A 14,473-nucleotide genomic window follows, 5' to 3' on the forward strand; every position below is an offset into this window, starting at 1 on the left:
GTCCTGCAGATTTTAGCTCAAACCCTAATCAAACACACCTGAACAAGCTAATCAAGGTCTTACTAGGTATACTTGAAACATTTAGGCAGGTGTGTTGAGGCAAGTTGGAGCTAAATCCTGCAGGGACACCGGCCCTCCAGGACCGAGATTGGTGACCCCTGTTCTAGAAGGTACACGAGCCTTGAAATCTGAATCATAACTCGCAACATTATAACTGCGGAAAAGGCGCGGAAAGAATAACTTTGAGTTAATTTACTACAGTAATAATGGTGTAGATATGCGAGCACTTTAATCTACAGTATAGTTTGTCACAGATTATTAATGTGGATATGCGTGCAGGTTAATCTATATTATTATTATGATGTGTTACCTGTTTATTTGTGGAGAATAAACAAAGCATGAAATATGTAATTTTACAGTAGGAAAAAAATACAAAGTAATAATTAGATGGAGAATTTGATGAAGCTACAGAATGATGTCAACTTCTCACCTTGGCAGAACTGTCCATCAGCTGGAAGGCCATTGATACATGTGCATGAACCATTAGTGATGACATCACAGGCCTCATATGCATGACACGTGTCATTTGGCCAAACAAACAGACCCTCACATTTACACTGATACCGAGTTTCATTAAAAGAACACACTGGAGAGCAGAAGAAGAGTCCAAACATCACATATCTTCATTTATGGAAGTATTCATGATGTATAATTTTAGATAAACAGCATCACAAAGCAGAAACAGAGATCATACCAGTAGTGATGTTGATTTCTGTAATGTTAGTGCTGTCACTGATTGTGTAGGGCAAACTGAAATTCATCAGAAGAGTCCTCAGCTGATCAGTGATCCTACTATCAATGCTGTTGATCTCAATTTCAATCAGATATTCAGTCAGAGGCAGAGACACTGTAGAAAAAGAGAAGAAAATCCACAAATTATCAATATTCCTTTTACATGCATGAAGATCAAGGAGGACAACACAAAATTTAAATGTATTATCTACATACTTACCATTGCATGGGTTACTGTTGCTGGCTGGTTGATTACGGTCTGTTACAGTAAACGCACTCAAGCAGGAACAGTTGAAATTCCCAATTGAGTTGATGCAATGAGAGTTTGGACCACAGACCACAGGCGACTTTAGACATTCATTCACATCTTTTTTATGACAAGAGATGGAAAAGTTTATTAGGGGTCAAATTATGTGTTAATATTAACTGTAATCAATGCAAAAAATATATAAAAAAATCACATATAAAAGCTAATTTGGTCACATTTTACAATTTGTCACCTTGGAATTATAAGGTTCTATCTGCGTTCTGAATGATTGAGATATTGAGCTGCAAAGTTGTTGCATTCCATTGCAAACAGTATGTGTGTAACATTTGTTTTTGTAAATAAAAAGTCCTAAATTGTAAACAACTTATAAAAAAACATCCCATAATGTAAATAAGTTGTCATTTAATGAGAATATATTAATAACTCAATATTGACAAAAATGTCAGATAGAAACTTAAAAAACTAAGGTGATGAATTGTTTGAACAATTCTGTACAGCATTTATTTATCATAGTCAAACATTTACTACTGCATTATTAAAATACAAAGTTGTGTTTGTTAACATTAGCTAATGCATTGTGAGTTAACACAATCTACCAACTTTATTTTCAGAAATTTAATACATTTATAGCTTGTTATTTGTTTGTGTTTGTAAATGCATTACCTAATAAAACCATATACAGTCGTTAGGTGTTACCCTTAATTCATATTTAGAAAATTATGTTACAAAAAATGGCATAAAGTATATTTTGTTAGCTTCCTAGATTATATACTAATTAATTCAGAATTTACCTGCACATGTGTTATTGATGCTAATGGAGAGACTTGAGTTTTCTGCAGTGAAACCATCCAAACATGAGCAATTGTAACTTCCTAATTCATTTGTGCAGTTGGAATATGGACCACAGACAGGTGGACTGAACAGACATTCATCAATATCTATTGAGAGAAAAAGATTAATTAATTATTTAAATCCTATTTCAATTGTAATGTCATATTTTATTCATTTAAATGGCTTATTTTACCAGCTGACAATATTTACCATGACAAGAGTTGTTGACGCTCACAGGACTGTCTTTATTAGAGACATTAAATCCATTCCAGCATGAACACATGTAACCCCCAATCCTGTTAGTGCAATCTGAGTATTGACCACACACTGACGCTGCATCTTCACATTCATTGATGTCTGAAAAACAGGAAGATGATACTGCATAAAAACAGTGTTTCTGAACTATCAGGAGTTACTGAATAAACTCATACTGGTCATGTTACTAAAACTACATTCAGTACAGATGAAATCTAATGGGATTTCTCACCTCTTTGGCAAAGTGACCCCTCTGAAGGGAGAGCCTGAATGCATCCACAAGTGCTTCCCACAATGCTATCACACACCTGATAGGCCTTGCAGGTGTTACTGGGCCAAACATGATCCACCTCACACTTGCACTCATATTCTGTTCCATTCAACCCACACACTGTAAAACAAGGAGATTTATTTATTTGTGCTCAATCTGTGGATTTCTGCTGAAACTAAACTCATCTTAGTATGTGACATGATGAACAGTTCTGTTCTCACCAGTGTTCATGCCGATATCTGTGATATTTGTGCTGCTGCTCAGAGTCAAAGGCAGGCTGATATTTCTGACAACATTTCTTAAGTAGTCCACCAGGAACAAGTCGAAGAATCTAACATCAATGTCAATCACGTAGTCAGATGAAAGAACTGCAGGAATAAAAATTTGCAGGTAAACAGATATTATTGCAAACAGGAACAAGCAAAAAAAAAACAATCTGAGACATCACTAATATTAAAATACAATGACATCTAAGTAGGAAAAAAATACAAAGTAATAATTAGATGGAGAATTTAATGATGCTACAGAATGATGTCATCGTCTCACCTTGGCAGAACTGTCCATCAGCTGGAAGGCCATTGATACATGTGCATGAACCATTAGTGATGACATCACAGGCATCATATGCATGACACGTGTCATTTGGCCAAACAAACAGACCCTCACATTTACACTGATACCGCGTTTCATTCAAAGAACACACTGGAGAGTAAAAGAAGAGTCTAAACATCAGATATCTTGATTTATGGAAGTATTCATGATGTATAATTTTAGATAAACAGCATCACAAAGCAGAAACAGAGATCATACCAGTAGTGATGTTGATTTCTGTAATGTTAGTGCTGTCACTGATTGTGTAGGGCAAACTGAAGTTCATCAGAAGAGTCCTCAGCTGATCAGTGATCCTACTATCAATGCTGTTGATCTCAATTTCAATCAGATATTCAGTCAGAGGCAGAGACACTGTAGAAAAAGAGAGAAGAGAGAAAAAACACAATTAAGTGTTTTTTAACAATAATTAATTAATAACATTTGGAAAATGTTATATAAAAAAAAAAAAAAAATATATATATATATATATATATATATATATATATATATATATATAGTACAAATACATTTAGACTAACCATTGCATGGGTTACTGTTGCTGACTGGTTGATTTCGGTCTGTTACAGTAAACGCACTCAAGCAGGAACAGTTGAAACTTCCAATTGAGTTGTTGCAATGAGAGTTTGGACCACAGACCTCAAGTGACTTAAGACATTCATTCACATCTTTATTAAGAGAAGAGATGAAAAAGCAGTGTCGCTTTTAGTAACAGTTATACAAATACTATGATTCGGGTCATGTATATTATTTAAGGTTTGGCTGTGAGAAACTAAATGGAAAAGCAGAGAATGAGCAAAACACAAATGCAGTTGTAAGAAATAATATTTGTGTAATGATCACCAGCAGTGTTGTCTGTAAGTTATCAAGATCCCAAAGTGTGCAAGTGTTTCGAAACACTACAACAAAGCATGATCCAAAACACCCAGCTCACATGACTAAAGTGTTTAAAGATACCAGGTCACATGATTAAAGCGATTCAAAGCATTTGTAATTTCAGAAGCATTTTGAGACTGGTCAAATCAGCGTTTGACCGACGAGGTCAGGTAAAAACCTCTATGCCATGTAGCCTAGTGGACCATGTGTGTACATAGAGAACTTGTGCTGCAAGTTGATTAGCATTGTATGTAATGATCATTGTAATTAATTGATTGTTAAAGTTATCTTTTACCACCAACTTTATTTATATGATCTTTAAAAAATTACAAAACATCAAACATTTTAGAATCTCATTGTACATATTGACATCTACAGAGAATAAACAAGGATCCTAATTGTTATCTTAAAAAGATAATGAACCTACTGTTAAACACATTTCCTTAACAAAATCAAAACAATAACAAATATAGACATGCAAAGCTATTTTCCAAAACTACATACAAAATCACATGCAAGAATTTACCTTCACATGTGTTGTTGATGCTGACGGAGAAGCTTGAGTTTATTGCAGTGAAACCATTCAAACATGAGCAATTGTAACTTCCTAATTCATTTGTGCAGTTGGAATATGGACCACAGACAGGTGGACTGAACAGACATTCATCTTTATCTATTGAGAAAAAAGTTGTATTAATTGTTTTAATCACTTTCAATTGTGATGCCATTATTGTAATGCTGCATTTTATTTAGTTTAAATTACTAGTTTTAATTCACACACAAAAGATCTCTAAAATGCTAAAGTGAAAAAACAGAACAGAAATCAAAACCAGCTGATGATATTTACCATGACAAGAGTTGTTGACGCTCACAGGACTGTCTTCATTAGAGACATTAAATCCATTCCAGCATGAACACATGTAACCCCCAATCCTGTTAGTACAGTCTGAGTATTGACCACACACTGACGCTGCATCTTCACATTCATTGATGTCTGAAAAACAGGAAGATGATACTGCATAAAACAGTTTTTCTGAACTATCAGGAGTTACTGAATAAACTCATACTGGTCATGTTACTAAAACTACATTCAGTACAGATGAAATCTAATGTGATTTCTCACCTCTCTGGCAAAGTGACCCCTCTGAAGGCAGAGCCTGAATGCATCCACAAGTGCTTCCCACAATGCTATCACACACCTGAAAGGCCTTGCAGGTGTTACTGGGCCAAACATGATCCACCTCACACTTGCACTCATATTCTGTTCCATTCAACCCACACACTGTAAAACAAGGAGATTTATTTATTTGTGCTCAATCTGTGGATTTCTGCTGAAACAAACTCATCTAAGTATATGACATGATGAACAGTTCTGTTCTCACCGGTATTCATGTCGATGTCTGTGATATTTGTGCTGCTGCTCAGAGTCAAAGGCAGGCTGATATTTCTGACAATATTTCGTAAGTAGTCCACCAGGAGCAAGTCAAAGAATTTCATATCAATGTCAATCACGTAGTCTGACAAAAGAACTACAAAAACAAACAAAAACAAGCACAAAATCTGTGACAAAACTAATATTAAAACACAATAACATCCAAGTAGGAAAAAAAACAAAAGCAATTATTAGAGGGAGAAATTGATGATGTTGCAGAATGATGTCATCGTCTCACCTTGGCAGAACTGTCCATCAGCTGGAAGGCCATTGATACATGTGCATGAACCATTAGTGATGACATCACAGGCATCGTATGCATGACACGTGTCATTTGGCCAAACAAACAGACCCTCACATTTACACTGATACCGCGTTTCATTCAAAGAACACACTGGAGAGCAGAAGAAGAGTCCAAACATCAGATATCTTCAATTATGGAAGTATTCATGATGTATAATTTTAGACAAACAGCATCAAAAAGCAGAAACTGAGATCATACCAGTAGTGATGTTGATTTCTGTAATGTTAGTGCTGTCACTGATTGTGTAGGGCAAACTGAAATTCATCAGAAGAGTCCTCAGCTGATCAGTGATCCTACTATCAATGCTGTTGATCTCAATTTCAATCAGATATTCAGTCAGAGGCAGAGACACTGTAGAAAAAGAGAAAAGGGAGAAAAACACAATGGAATGTTTTTTTTAACAATAATTAATTAATAACATTTAATAATTTAACACATATTTAGGAATAATAACAGCATTTTGGATCAATTTGTCTGCATGGTTTACTTGCAAAAAAAAAAAAAAATGAATACTAGTAAAAATACATTTAGATATATACCATTGCATGGGTTACTGTTGCTGACTGGTTGATTTCGGTCTGTTACAGTAAACGCACTCAAGCAGGAACAGTTGAAACTCCCAATTGAGTTGATGCAATGAGAGTTTGGACCACAGACCTCTGATGACTTTAGACATTCATTCACATCTTTTTTAAGGGAAGAGACGAAAAAAGCAGTGTAACTTTTAGTAACAGTTATACAAATACTATGACTCGGGTCATGTACATTATTTAAGGTTTGGCTGTGAGAAACTAAATGGAAAAGCAGAGAATGAGCAAAACACAAATACAGTTTAAAGAAATAATATTTGTGTAATGATCACCAGCAGTGTTGTCTGTAAGTTATCGAGATCACAAAGTGTGCAAGTGTTTAAAGACACCAGTTCACATGACTAATGTGTTTAAAGACACCAGGTCACATGACTAAAGTGTTTAAAGACACCTGGGGCCTCATGTATGAAGACTTGCGTTAAAATCATACTAAAACATTGCGTACGCACAAAGCTGTAAATGTAAAAAATTCAGATGTATGAAACACTGCGTTTGCGAAATCCCACGCATATTCTCTTTGTACATGCAAATTAACATGAAACTGAGCACACATGCATGAGCGCAAATCCCCTCCCTGCCTCCTCCCCCATATGAATATGCTAATGACTCTACTTTGGCAAAACCAAATGAAAAAGCAATGGCAAAAGCAGGCAAAAAGAGTAAATTTGTACAGAATGTGAATTGGAGGTGCTCCTATCGGAGGTAGACGGGAGAAAAACTGTTATTTGCAAGTTTGTCCTCCGGAATTAATAACAAAAGAACAAATAGAGTGGGAAAGTTTAGCTGATGCGGTTAACGCAGTTGGGTCTGAACATCGCACTGTGAGTAATTAAAAAAGAAATGGTCCAGTGTAAAGGTGTAATACTTTGTAGTGTCTATAGCAGTGTGAGTGGCGTAGCTCGTAAAGCGCATGGCAACATGTTTTGACACGTTTGAGCATGAACTCGGTTCAGATCCAGCATCTGATCTGACTCATTCTTCTTTTTTTCCCCAATACATACTGTGTCAAATGTTGCCTACTCTTCATCACGAGGAAGACAAGTAGGAATCATTAATAAGTGTGTGTATTATGTTAGGCGCATTTGAGCATCACATATTATTTGCACATTTATCGAATGGAAATGTTTCTGATTCACATGTGCAAATTTGTTTTCAGATGGTGCCTTTATAGCAATGTGTGTGCAGTGGATCACTCTGATTACATTGGTAAAACCGCCCGGCGACCGCTGCAAATTGAGCTTTCATATTTGGCTGGTCAACTGCACAGTATAAAAACCTTATTAACCTGCTAGACATGCGGATGATCCCATCACATATAGCTGTCATTGCACGGCTCAAATATACTTTGTAGTGTGCAATTTAACATAATTGTCTCTAGGAGTGGCAAACGGAAATAAAACAAATGTAACTCCGCCGGTCCTACGCCACCCACCCCACTCCGAGCTGGTATCGAACCGGCGACCTTCCGCATGGGAGTCGGTTGCTCTACCAAGGAGGCTAAAGACCATAGCCTCTAGTGTCTGTCGCTAGAGCACCTTTAGAGGTCAGAGGAGTGAGGATTACCTGCACAGCAGTTACTAGCTGGCCTACGTTACACACACACACACACAAAAAAAATGCTTGTACGCCATACATGAAGTTGGCGTGGAGCAACGCACATTCTCAAGTTTATTTAATTGTTAGTAAATCCAAACGTAAGCGTGAAATCTGGCGCACGCAAAGTTTTTGTGCCTACACAGCATTGACACATGAGGCCCCAGATTAATTGATTATTAAAGTTATCTTTTACCACCAACTTTATTTATATGATCTTTAAAAAATTACAAAACATCAAACATTTTAGAATCTCATTGTACATATTGACATCTATAGAGAATATACAAGGATCCTAATTGTTATCTTAAAAAGATAATGAACCTACTGTTAAACACATTTCCTTAACAAAATCAAAACAATAACAAATATAGACATGCAAAGCTATTTTCCAAAACTACATACAAAATCACATGCAAGAATTTACCTTCACATGTGTTGTTGATGCTGACGGAGAAGCTTGAGTTTATTGCAGTGAAACCATCCAAACATGAGCAATTGTAACTTCCTAATTCATTTGTGCAGTTGGAATATGGACCACAGACAGGTGGACTGAACAGACATTCATCTTTATCTATTGAGAAAAAAGTTGTATTAATTGTTTTAATCACTTTTAATTGTGATGTAATTATTGTAATGCTGCATTTTTATTTAGTTTAAATTACTAGTTTTAATTTACACACAAAAGATCTCTAAAATGCTAAAGTGAAAAAACAGAACAGAAATCAAAACCAGCTGATGATATTTACCATGACAAGAGTTGTTGACGCTCACAGGACTGTCTTCATTAGAGACATTAAATCCATTCCAGCAGGAACACATGTAACCCCCAATCCTGTTAGTACAGTCTGAGTATTGACCACACACTGACGCTGCATCTTCACATTCATTGATGTCTGAAAAACAGGAAGATGATACTTCATAAAAACAGTGTTTCTGAACTATCAGGAGTTACTGAATAAACTCATACTGGTCATGTTACTAAAACTACATTCAGTACAGATGAAATCTAATGGGATTTCTCACCTCTCTGGCAAAGTGACCCCTCTGAAGGGAGAGCCTGAATGCATCCACAAGTGCTTCCCACAATGCTATCACACACCTGATAGGCCTTGCAGGTGTTACTGGGCCAAACATGATCCACCTCACACTTGCACTCATATTCTGTTCCATTCAACCCACACACTGTAAAACAAGGAGATTTATTTATTTGTGCTCAATCTGTGGATTTCTGCTGAAACTAAACTCGACTTAGTATGTGACATGATGAACAGTTCTGTTCTCACCAGTGTTCATGTCGATATCTGTGATATTTGTGCTGCTGCTCAGAGTCAAAGGCAGGCTGATATTTCTGACAATATTTCGTAAGTTGTCAACCAGGACCAAGTCAAAGAATCTCACATCAATGTCAATCACGTAGTCTGACAAAAGAACTACAAGAACAAACAAAAACAAGCACAAAATCTGTGACAAAACTAATATTAAAACACAATAACATCCAAGTAGGAAAAAAAACAAAAGCAATTATTAGAGGGAGAAATTGATGATGTTGCAGAATGATGTCATCGTCTCACCGTGGCAGAACTGTCCATCAGCTGGAAGGCCATTAATACATGTACATGAACCATTAGAGATGACATCACAGGCATCGTATGCATGACACGTGTCATTTGGCCAAACAAACAGACCCTCACATTTACACTGATACCGCGTTTCATTCAAAGAACACACTGGAGAGCAGAAGAAGAGTCCAAACATCACATATCTTCATTTATGGAAGTATTCATGATGTATAATTTTAGATAAACAGCATCACAAAGCAGAAACAGAGATCATACCAGTAGTGATGTTGATTTCTGTAATGTTAGTGCTGTCACTGATTGTGTAGGGCAAACTGAAATTCATCAGAAGAGTCCTCAGCTGATCAGTGATCCTACTATCAATGCTGTTGATCTCAATTTCAATCAGATATTCAGTCAGAGGCAGAGACACTGTAGAAAAAGAGAAAAAAATAGATAAATTTCAGCATATTTTTGAAAAACTATTAAATATATAGTTTTTAAGTATAAAAGTATTAATAGATCATTAATTTTAAGCTACAATAATTAAATACAACTTTATTTTATTTATTCTTAACATGTGTTTAAGCAGATTTTATCAAAGCTAATAATCAAGTATTAAACATCAAGTCAAATATTAATCAAAATCAATATTTCTGTCATGTTTACTCAAAAAAATGAATAAAAAGATGATGCAATATATTTTGACATACCATTGCATGGGTTACTGTTGCTGACTGGTTGATTTCTGTCTGTTACAGTAAACGCACTCAAGCAGGAACAGTTGAAACTCCCAATTGAGTTGAAGCAATGAGAGTTTGGACCACAGACCTCTGATGACTTTAGACATTCATTCACATCTTTATAACAAATTGAAAAAATAAGAAATGTTGATATTAAATTACTTTTTAATGAACGAGTGTAATTCAATAAATTAGAATATTAATGAACTTCCACATGCAGCTGTAAGAAATACTAAATTTAATAATTTTAACAAACTGATAAAAAAAACACCAGGGGGATAGTTCACACAATACTGAAAATTTGGTCTTTATTTATTGACTTTTTACTTGGTCCAAACCTGTTTGACTTTCATTATTCTGTTAAACACAAAAAGCTATTTTGAAGAAGGTTGGAAACCTGTAACTATTTACTTTCATTGTATTTGTTTGCCCAATATGCAAGTCATAGGTTACAGGCTTTCAGCTTGCTTCAAATATCTTATTTTCTGTTCAACAGAGTAAAGAAACTCAATGCTTTGGGACAACTTAAGGGAGAGTAAACAGTTAGTACATTTTCATACTTGGATGAACTATGCCATTTAGATAAAGCATATAACGTTATAAGACCAAATCGCAAAGAGCTTAAAATCAAAAGCACAAAAAGACAAACTTATAGACAAAATTAATTCAGAATTTACCTTCACATGTGTTATTGATGCTGATGGAGAGACTTGAGTTTCTTGCAGTGAAACCATCCAAACATGAGCAATTGTAACTTCCTAATTCATTTGTGCAGTTGGAATATGGACCACAGACAGGTGGACTGAACAGACATTCATCTTTATCTATTGAGAAAAAAGTTATAATTTTTTAAAATAAAACTTGAATTGTAATACCAATAATGCAATGTTACATTATAATTAGTTTAAATTACTTATTTTAATTTAGACATAAAACGAACTCTGGGATCTAAAGAAAAACATCATAAAAGACATCAAAACCAGCTGACAAAATTTACCATGACAAGAGTTGTTGACGCTCACAGGACTGTCTTTATAAGAGACATTAAATCCATTCCAGCATGAACACATGTAACCCCCAATCCTGTTAGTACAATCTGAGTATTGACCACACACTGACGCTGCATCTTCACATTCATTGATGTCTGAAAAACAGGAAGATTATACTGCATAAAACAGTTTTTCTGAACTATCAGGAGTTACTGAATAAACTCATACTGGTCATGTTACTAAAACTACATTCAGTACAGATGAAATCTAATGTGATTTCTCACCTCTCTGGCAAAGTGACCCCTCTGAAGGGAGAGCCTGAATGCATCCACAAGTGCTTCCCACAATGCTATCACACACCTGATAGGCCTTGCAGGTGTTACTGGGCCAAACATGATCCACCTCACACTTGCACTCATATTCTGTTCCATTCAACCCACACACTGTAAAACAAGGAGATTTATTTATTTGTGCTCAATCTGTGGATTTCTGCTGAAACTAAACTCATCTTAGTATGTGACATGATGAACAGTTCTGTTCTCACCAGTGTTCATGTCGATATCTGTGATATTTGTGCTGCTGCTCAGAGTCAAAGGCAGGCTGATATTTCTGACAATATTTCGTAAGTTGTCAACCAGGACCAAGTCGAAGAATCTCACATCAATGTCAATCACGTAGTCAGAAGTAAGAACTGAAGGAAAAAAAAATTCTGGTTAACAAAATCTACACAATTATTTTCCTGTTTTGTTATATATATTAAAAAAATCTGTAGTTTGTTTTCAATAATTTTGTTTTCCAACAAAAATGTGTCTGATAACATGCACCTCAAAGCCTGATATTAATACAAAAGTTGTGTTGATTGTATATTAATGCAACACAATCTCAGGGCAATTTGTAAGTTATTGATTTACTGGCTAATTTGTACAATTTAGCATTTGCTTATCCCCTAATGATGGTTGGGCTTAGGGGTGAGGCTGTGTGTGATGCCTCCTTTTTAAAATCGTACATTTTTGAATGAGTAAACTCAATCATATCCAATCAGCTACTTAACAGACAAAACGTAAAATAATAACTTTTTCTCATGAGATCAGGCTGATTAATGACACAGCTTCAATAGAACATGTGTTTTATACAAAGTTCTTTGCAAAAAACAAACAAATAAAGCGAGCACATAATCTGTCTACTGCAACAGTAGTAATATAATCTAATAAAAACAAGGCAGGAAAACATAAAAAATCAAGAAAAAGATTCACCTTGGCAGAACTGTCCATCAGCTGGAAGGCCATTGATACATGTACATGAACCATTAGAGATGACATCACAGGCCACGTATGCGTGACACGTGTCATTTGGCCAAACAAACAGACCCTCACATTTACACTGATACCGAGTTTCATTCAAAGAACACACTGGAGAGCAGAAGAAGAGTCCAAACATCACATATCTTCATTTATGGAAGTATTCATGATGTACAATTTTAGACAAACAGCATCAAAAAGCAGAAACAGAGATCATACCAGTAGTGATGTTGATTTCTGTAATGTTAGTGCTGTCACTGATTGTGTAGGGCAAACTGAAGTTCATCAGAAGAGTCCTCAGCTGATCAGTGATCCTACTATCAATGCTGTTAATCTCAATTTCAATCAGATATTCAGTCAGTGGTAGAGACACTGTAGAAACATAGAAAAAAACATCTTGAAATTATGACTGCTTTAAAAAATCACTAATTCAAAACCTTTATTAATTTTAATATGTATTAAGCATAATAATAGATTGAATAAACATTTTTAGCTAGGATTACTTAAAAAAATGAACAACAACAACAACAACAAAAACAACAAAAACATCACAAATAATAAATAAACAATGATAAAAACTTTTTGATATACTTACCATTGCATGGGTTACTGTTGCTGACTGGTTGATTTCGGTCTGTTACAGTAAACGCACTCAAGCAGGAACAGTTGAAACTCCCAATTGAGTTGTTGCAATGAGAGTTTGGACCACAGACCTCTGATGACTTTAGACATTCATTCACATCTTTTTTTATAGGAAGAGTTGGAAAAAAGTGTTGTCAATTTTAGTAACAACTAAGCAAACATGAAGATTCAGGACATGTAAATTAGTTTATAGTTTGGCATACTTAAATGGAAAAATAGAGTAGGAATAAAAGTACAAATGCAGTTGTAAGAAACAGCACTTGCTGTAATCATTGTCATTAATTGATTATCAAACCTGTTATTTTCAAAAGACAACAAACAATGTTAAATACATTTTGTTCAAAAATCAAAACCATTAAAAAAATGCAAAGTTATTTTCCAAATCTACAAAATCACATGAAAGAATTTACCTTCACAGGTGTTGTTGATGCTGATGGTGAAACTTGAGTTTGCTGCAGTGAAACCATCCAAACATGAGCAATTGTAACTTCCTATTTCATTTGTGCAGTTGGAATATGGACCACAGACAGGTGGACTGAACAGACATTCATCAATATCTATTGAGAAAAATAAATTATATACCTAAAACTCACAGAAACGATAACAAGAACTGCAAAAAACATCAGCACTGGACAATACATTTTATAACATAAAATATTGAAATCAAATTCAGCTGATGATATTTACCATGACAAGAGTTGTTGACGCTCACAGGACTGTCTTCATTAGAGACATTAAATCCATTCCAGCATGAACACATGTAACTCCCAATGCTGTTAGTACAGTCTGAGTATTGACCACACACTGACGCTGCATCTTCACATTCATTGATGTCTGAAAAAGAAAAAGCACAAATGCAAAAATTAAAGGTTTTATAACAATCTAAGTTTTAGTTTTGTCCACCAGAGGAAGACGCTGTAGCTCTGTATTCTGCACGTTGGTTTGTTTGTCTTGTAGAGTTTTGCTCTCAAATACTTTGTAATTGTGTTGTGCTTTTAGAGTTTATTTTGGTTCACTTTTAAAGAATGTTTAAACGCTGTTTGCAATGAACTAACACTATTCCTCAAATTATAATTATAAAATATAATAAAATCCACTTTAACCATCATTTTTATATATGAATATATATGAATATATATATATATATATATATATATATATATATATATATATATATATATATATATATATATATATATATATGTTTCTGGTTGTGAAGTAACAAAGTGAGGTACAATAGCTGAAAGATGCTTGTCAAAACAGAACGAGGTCAAAACTATTTTGCATTATATTTTTAGTTTTTGCAAACTATTTTTTGCATTGTAGTTCTGCTTTCCAGTCAGTCAGCCAGCCCAGTTTAGAGCTTAAATGATTTCCTAATGGTAACATAAATCCCATTCACTGATGTTTTATTCATAGCC

At 34.9% G+C, this 14,473-nt stretch overlaps 1 protein-coding gene across 1 annotated transcript in view; it reads right to left on the reverse strand.

The window, feature by feature from the left end:
• Window positions 1–14,473, reverse strand: part of adgrf6 (adhesion G protein-coupled receptor F6) — a 143,803-nt gene that overhangs the window by 97,903 nt on the left and 31,427 nt on the right. The window contains exons 77-109 of the mRNA XM_073933529.1: window positions 13,740–13,886; window positions 13,463–13,609; window positions 13,006–13,152; window positions 12,630–12,782; window positions 12,366–12,521; window positions 11,657–11,803; window positions 11,397–11,555; window positions 11,121–11,267; window positions 10,801–10,947; window positions 10,094–10,240; window positions 9,660–9,812; window positions 9,396–9,551; window positions 9,108–9,254; window positions 8,848–9,006; window positions 8,571–8,717; window positions 8,249–8,395; window positions 6,178–6,324; window positions 5,837–5,989; window positions 5,573–5,728; window positions 5,285–5,431; window positions 5,026–5,184; window positions 4,750–4,896; window positions 4,429–4,575; window positions 3,548–3,694; window positions 3,228–3,380; window positions 2,964–3,119; window positions 2,639–2,785; window positions 2,379–2,537; window positions 2,102–2,248; window positions 1,852–1,998; window positions 1,013–1,159; window positions 755–907; window positions 491–646 (exon numbers count right to left, since the gene is read on the reverse strand). Of these exons, the coding sequence (XP_073789630.1) occupies window positions 491–646; window positions 755–907; window positions 1,013–1,159; window positions 1,852–1,998; window positions 2,102–2,248; window positions 2,379–2,537; window positions 2,639–2,785; window positions 2,964–3,119; window positions 3,228–3,380; window positions 3,548–3,694; window positions 4,429–4,575; window positions 4,750–4,896; window positions 5,026–5,184; window positions 5,285–5,431; window positions 5,573–5,728; window positions 5,837–5,989; window positions 6,178–6,324; window positions 8,249–8,395; window positions 8,571–8,717; window positions 8,848–9,006; window positions 9,108–9,254; window positions 9,396–9,551; window positions 9,660–9,812; window positions 10,094–10,240; window positions 10,801–10,947; window positions 11,121–11,267; window positions 11,397–11,555; window positions 11,657–11,803; window positions 12,366–12,521; window positions 12,630–12,782; window positions 13,006–13,152; window positions 13,463–13,609; window positions 13,740–13,886 (4,974 nt within the window). The remainder of the gene's footprint in view (window positions 1–490; window positions 647–754; window positions 908–1,012; window positions 1,160–1,851; window positions 1,999–2,101; window positions 2,249–2,378; window positions 2,538–2,638; window positions 2,786–2,963; window positions 3,120–3,227; window positions 3,381–3,547; window positions 3,695–4,428; window positions 4,576–4,749; window positions 4,897–5,025; window positions 5,185–5,284; window positions 5,432–5,572; window positions 5,729–5,836; window positions 5,990–6,177; window positions 6,325–8,248; window positions 8,396–8,570; window positions 8,718–8,847; window positions 9,007–9,107; window positions 9,255–9,395; window positions 9,552–9,659; window positions 9,813–10,093; window positions 10,241–10,800; window positions 10,948–11,120; window positions 11,268–11,396; window positions 11,556–11,656; window positions 11,804–12,365; window positions 12,522–12,629; window positions 12,783–13,005; window positions 13,153–13,462; window positions 13,610–13,739; window positions 13,887–14,473) is intronic.

This window comes from Danio rerio, chromosome 20, assembly GCF_049306965.1.
Source record: "Danio rerio strain Tuebingen ecotype United States chromosome 20, GRCz12tu, whole genome shotgun sequence".
NCBI classification, from domain to species: domain Eukaryota; kingdom Metazoa; phylum Chordata; class Actinopteri; order Cypriniformes; family Danionidae; genus Danio; species Danio rerio.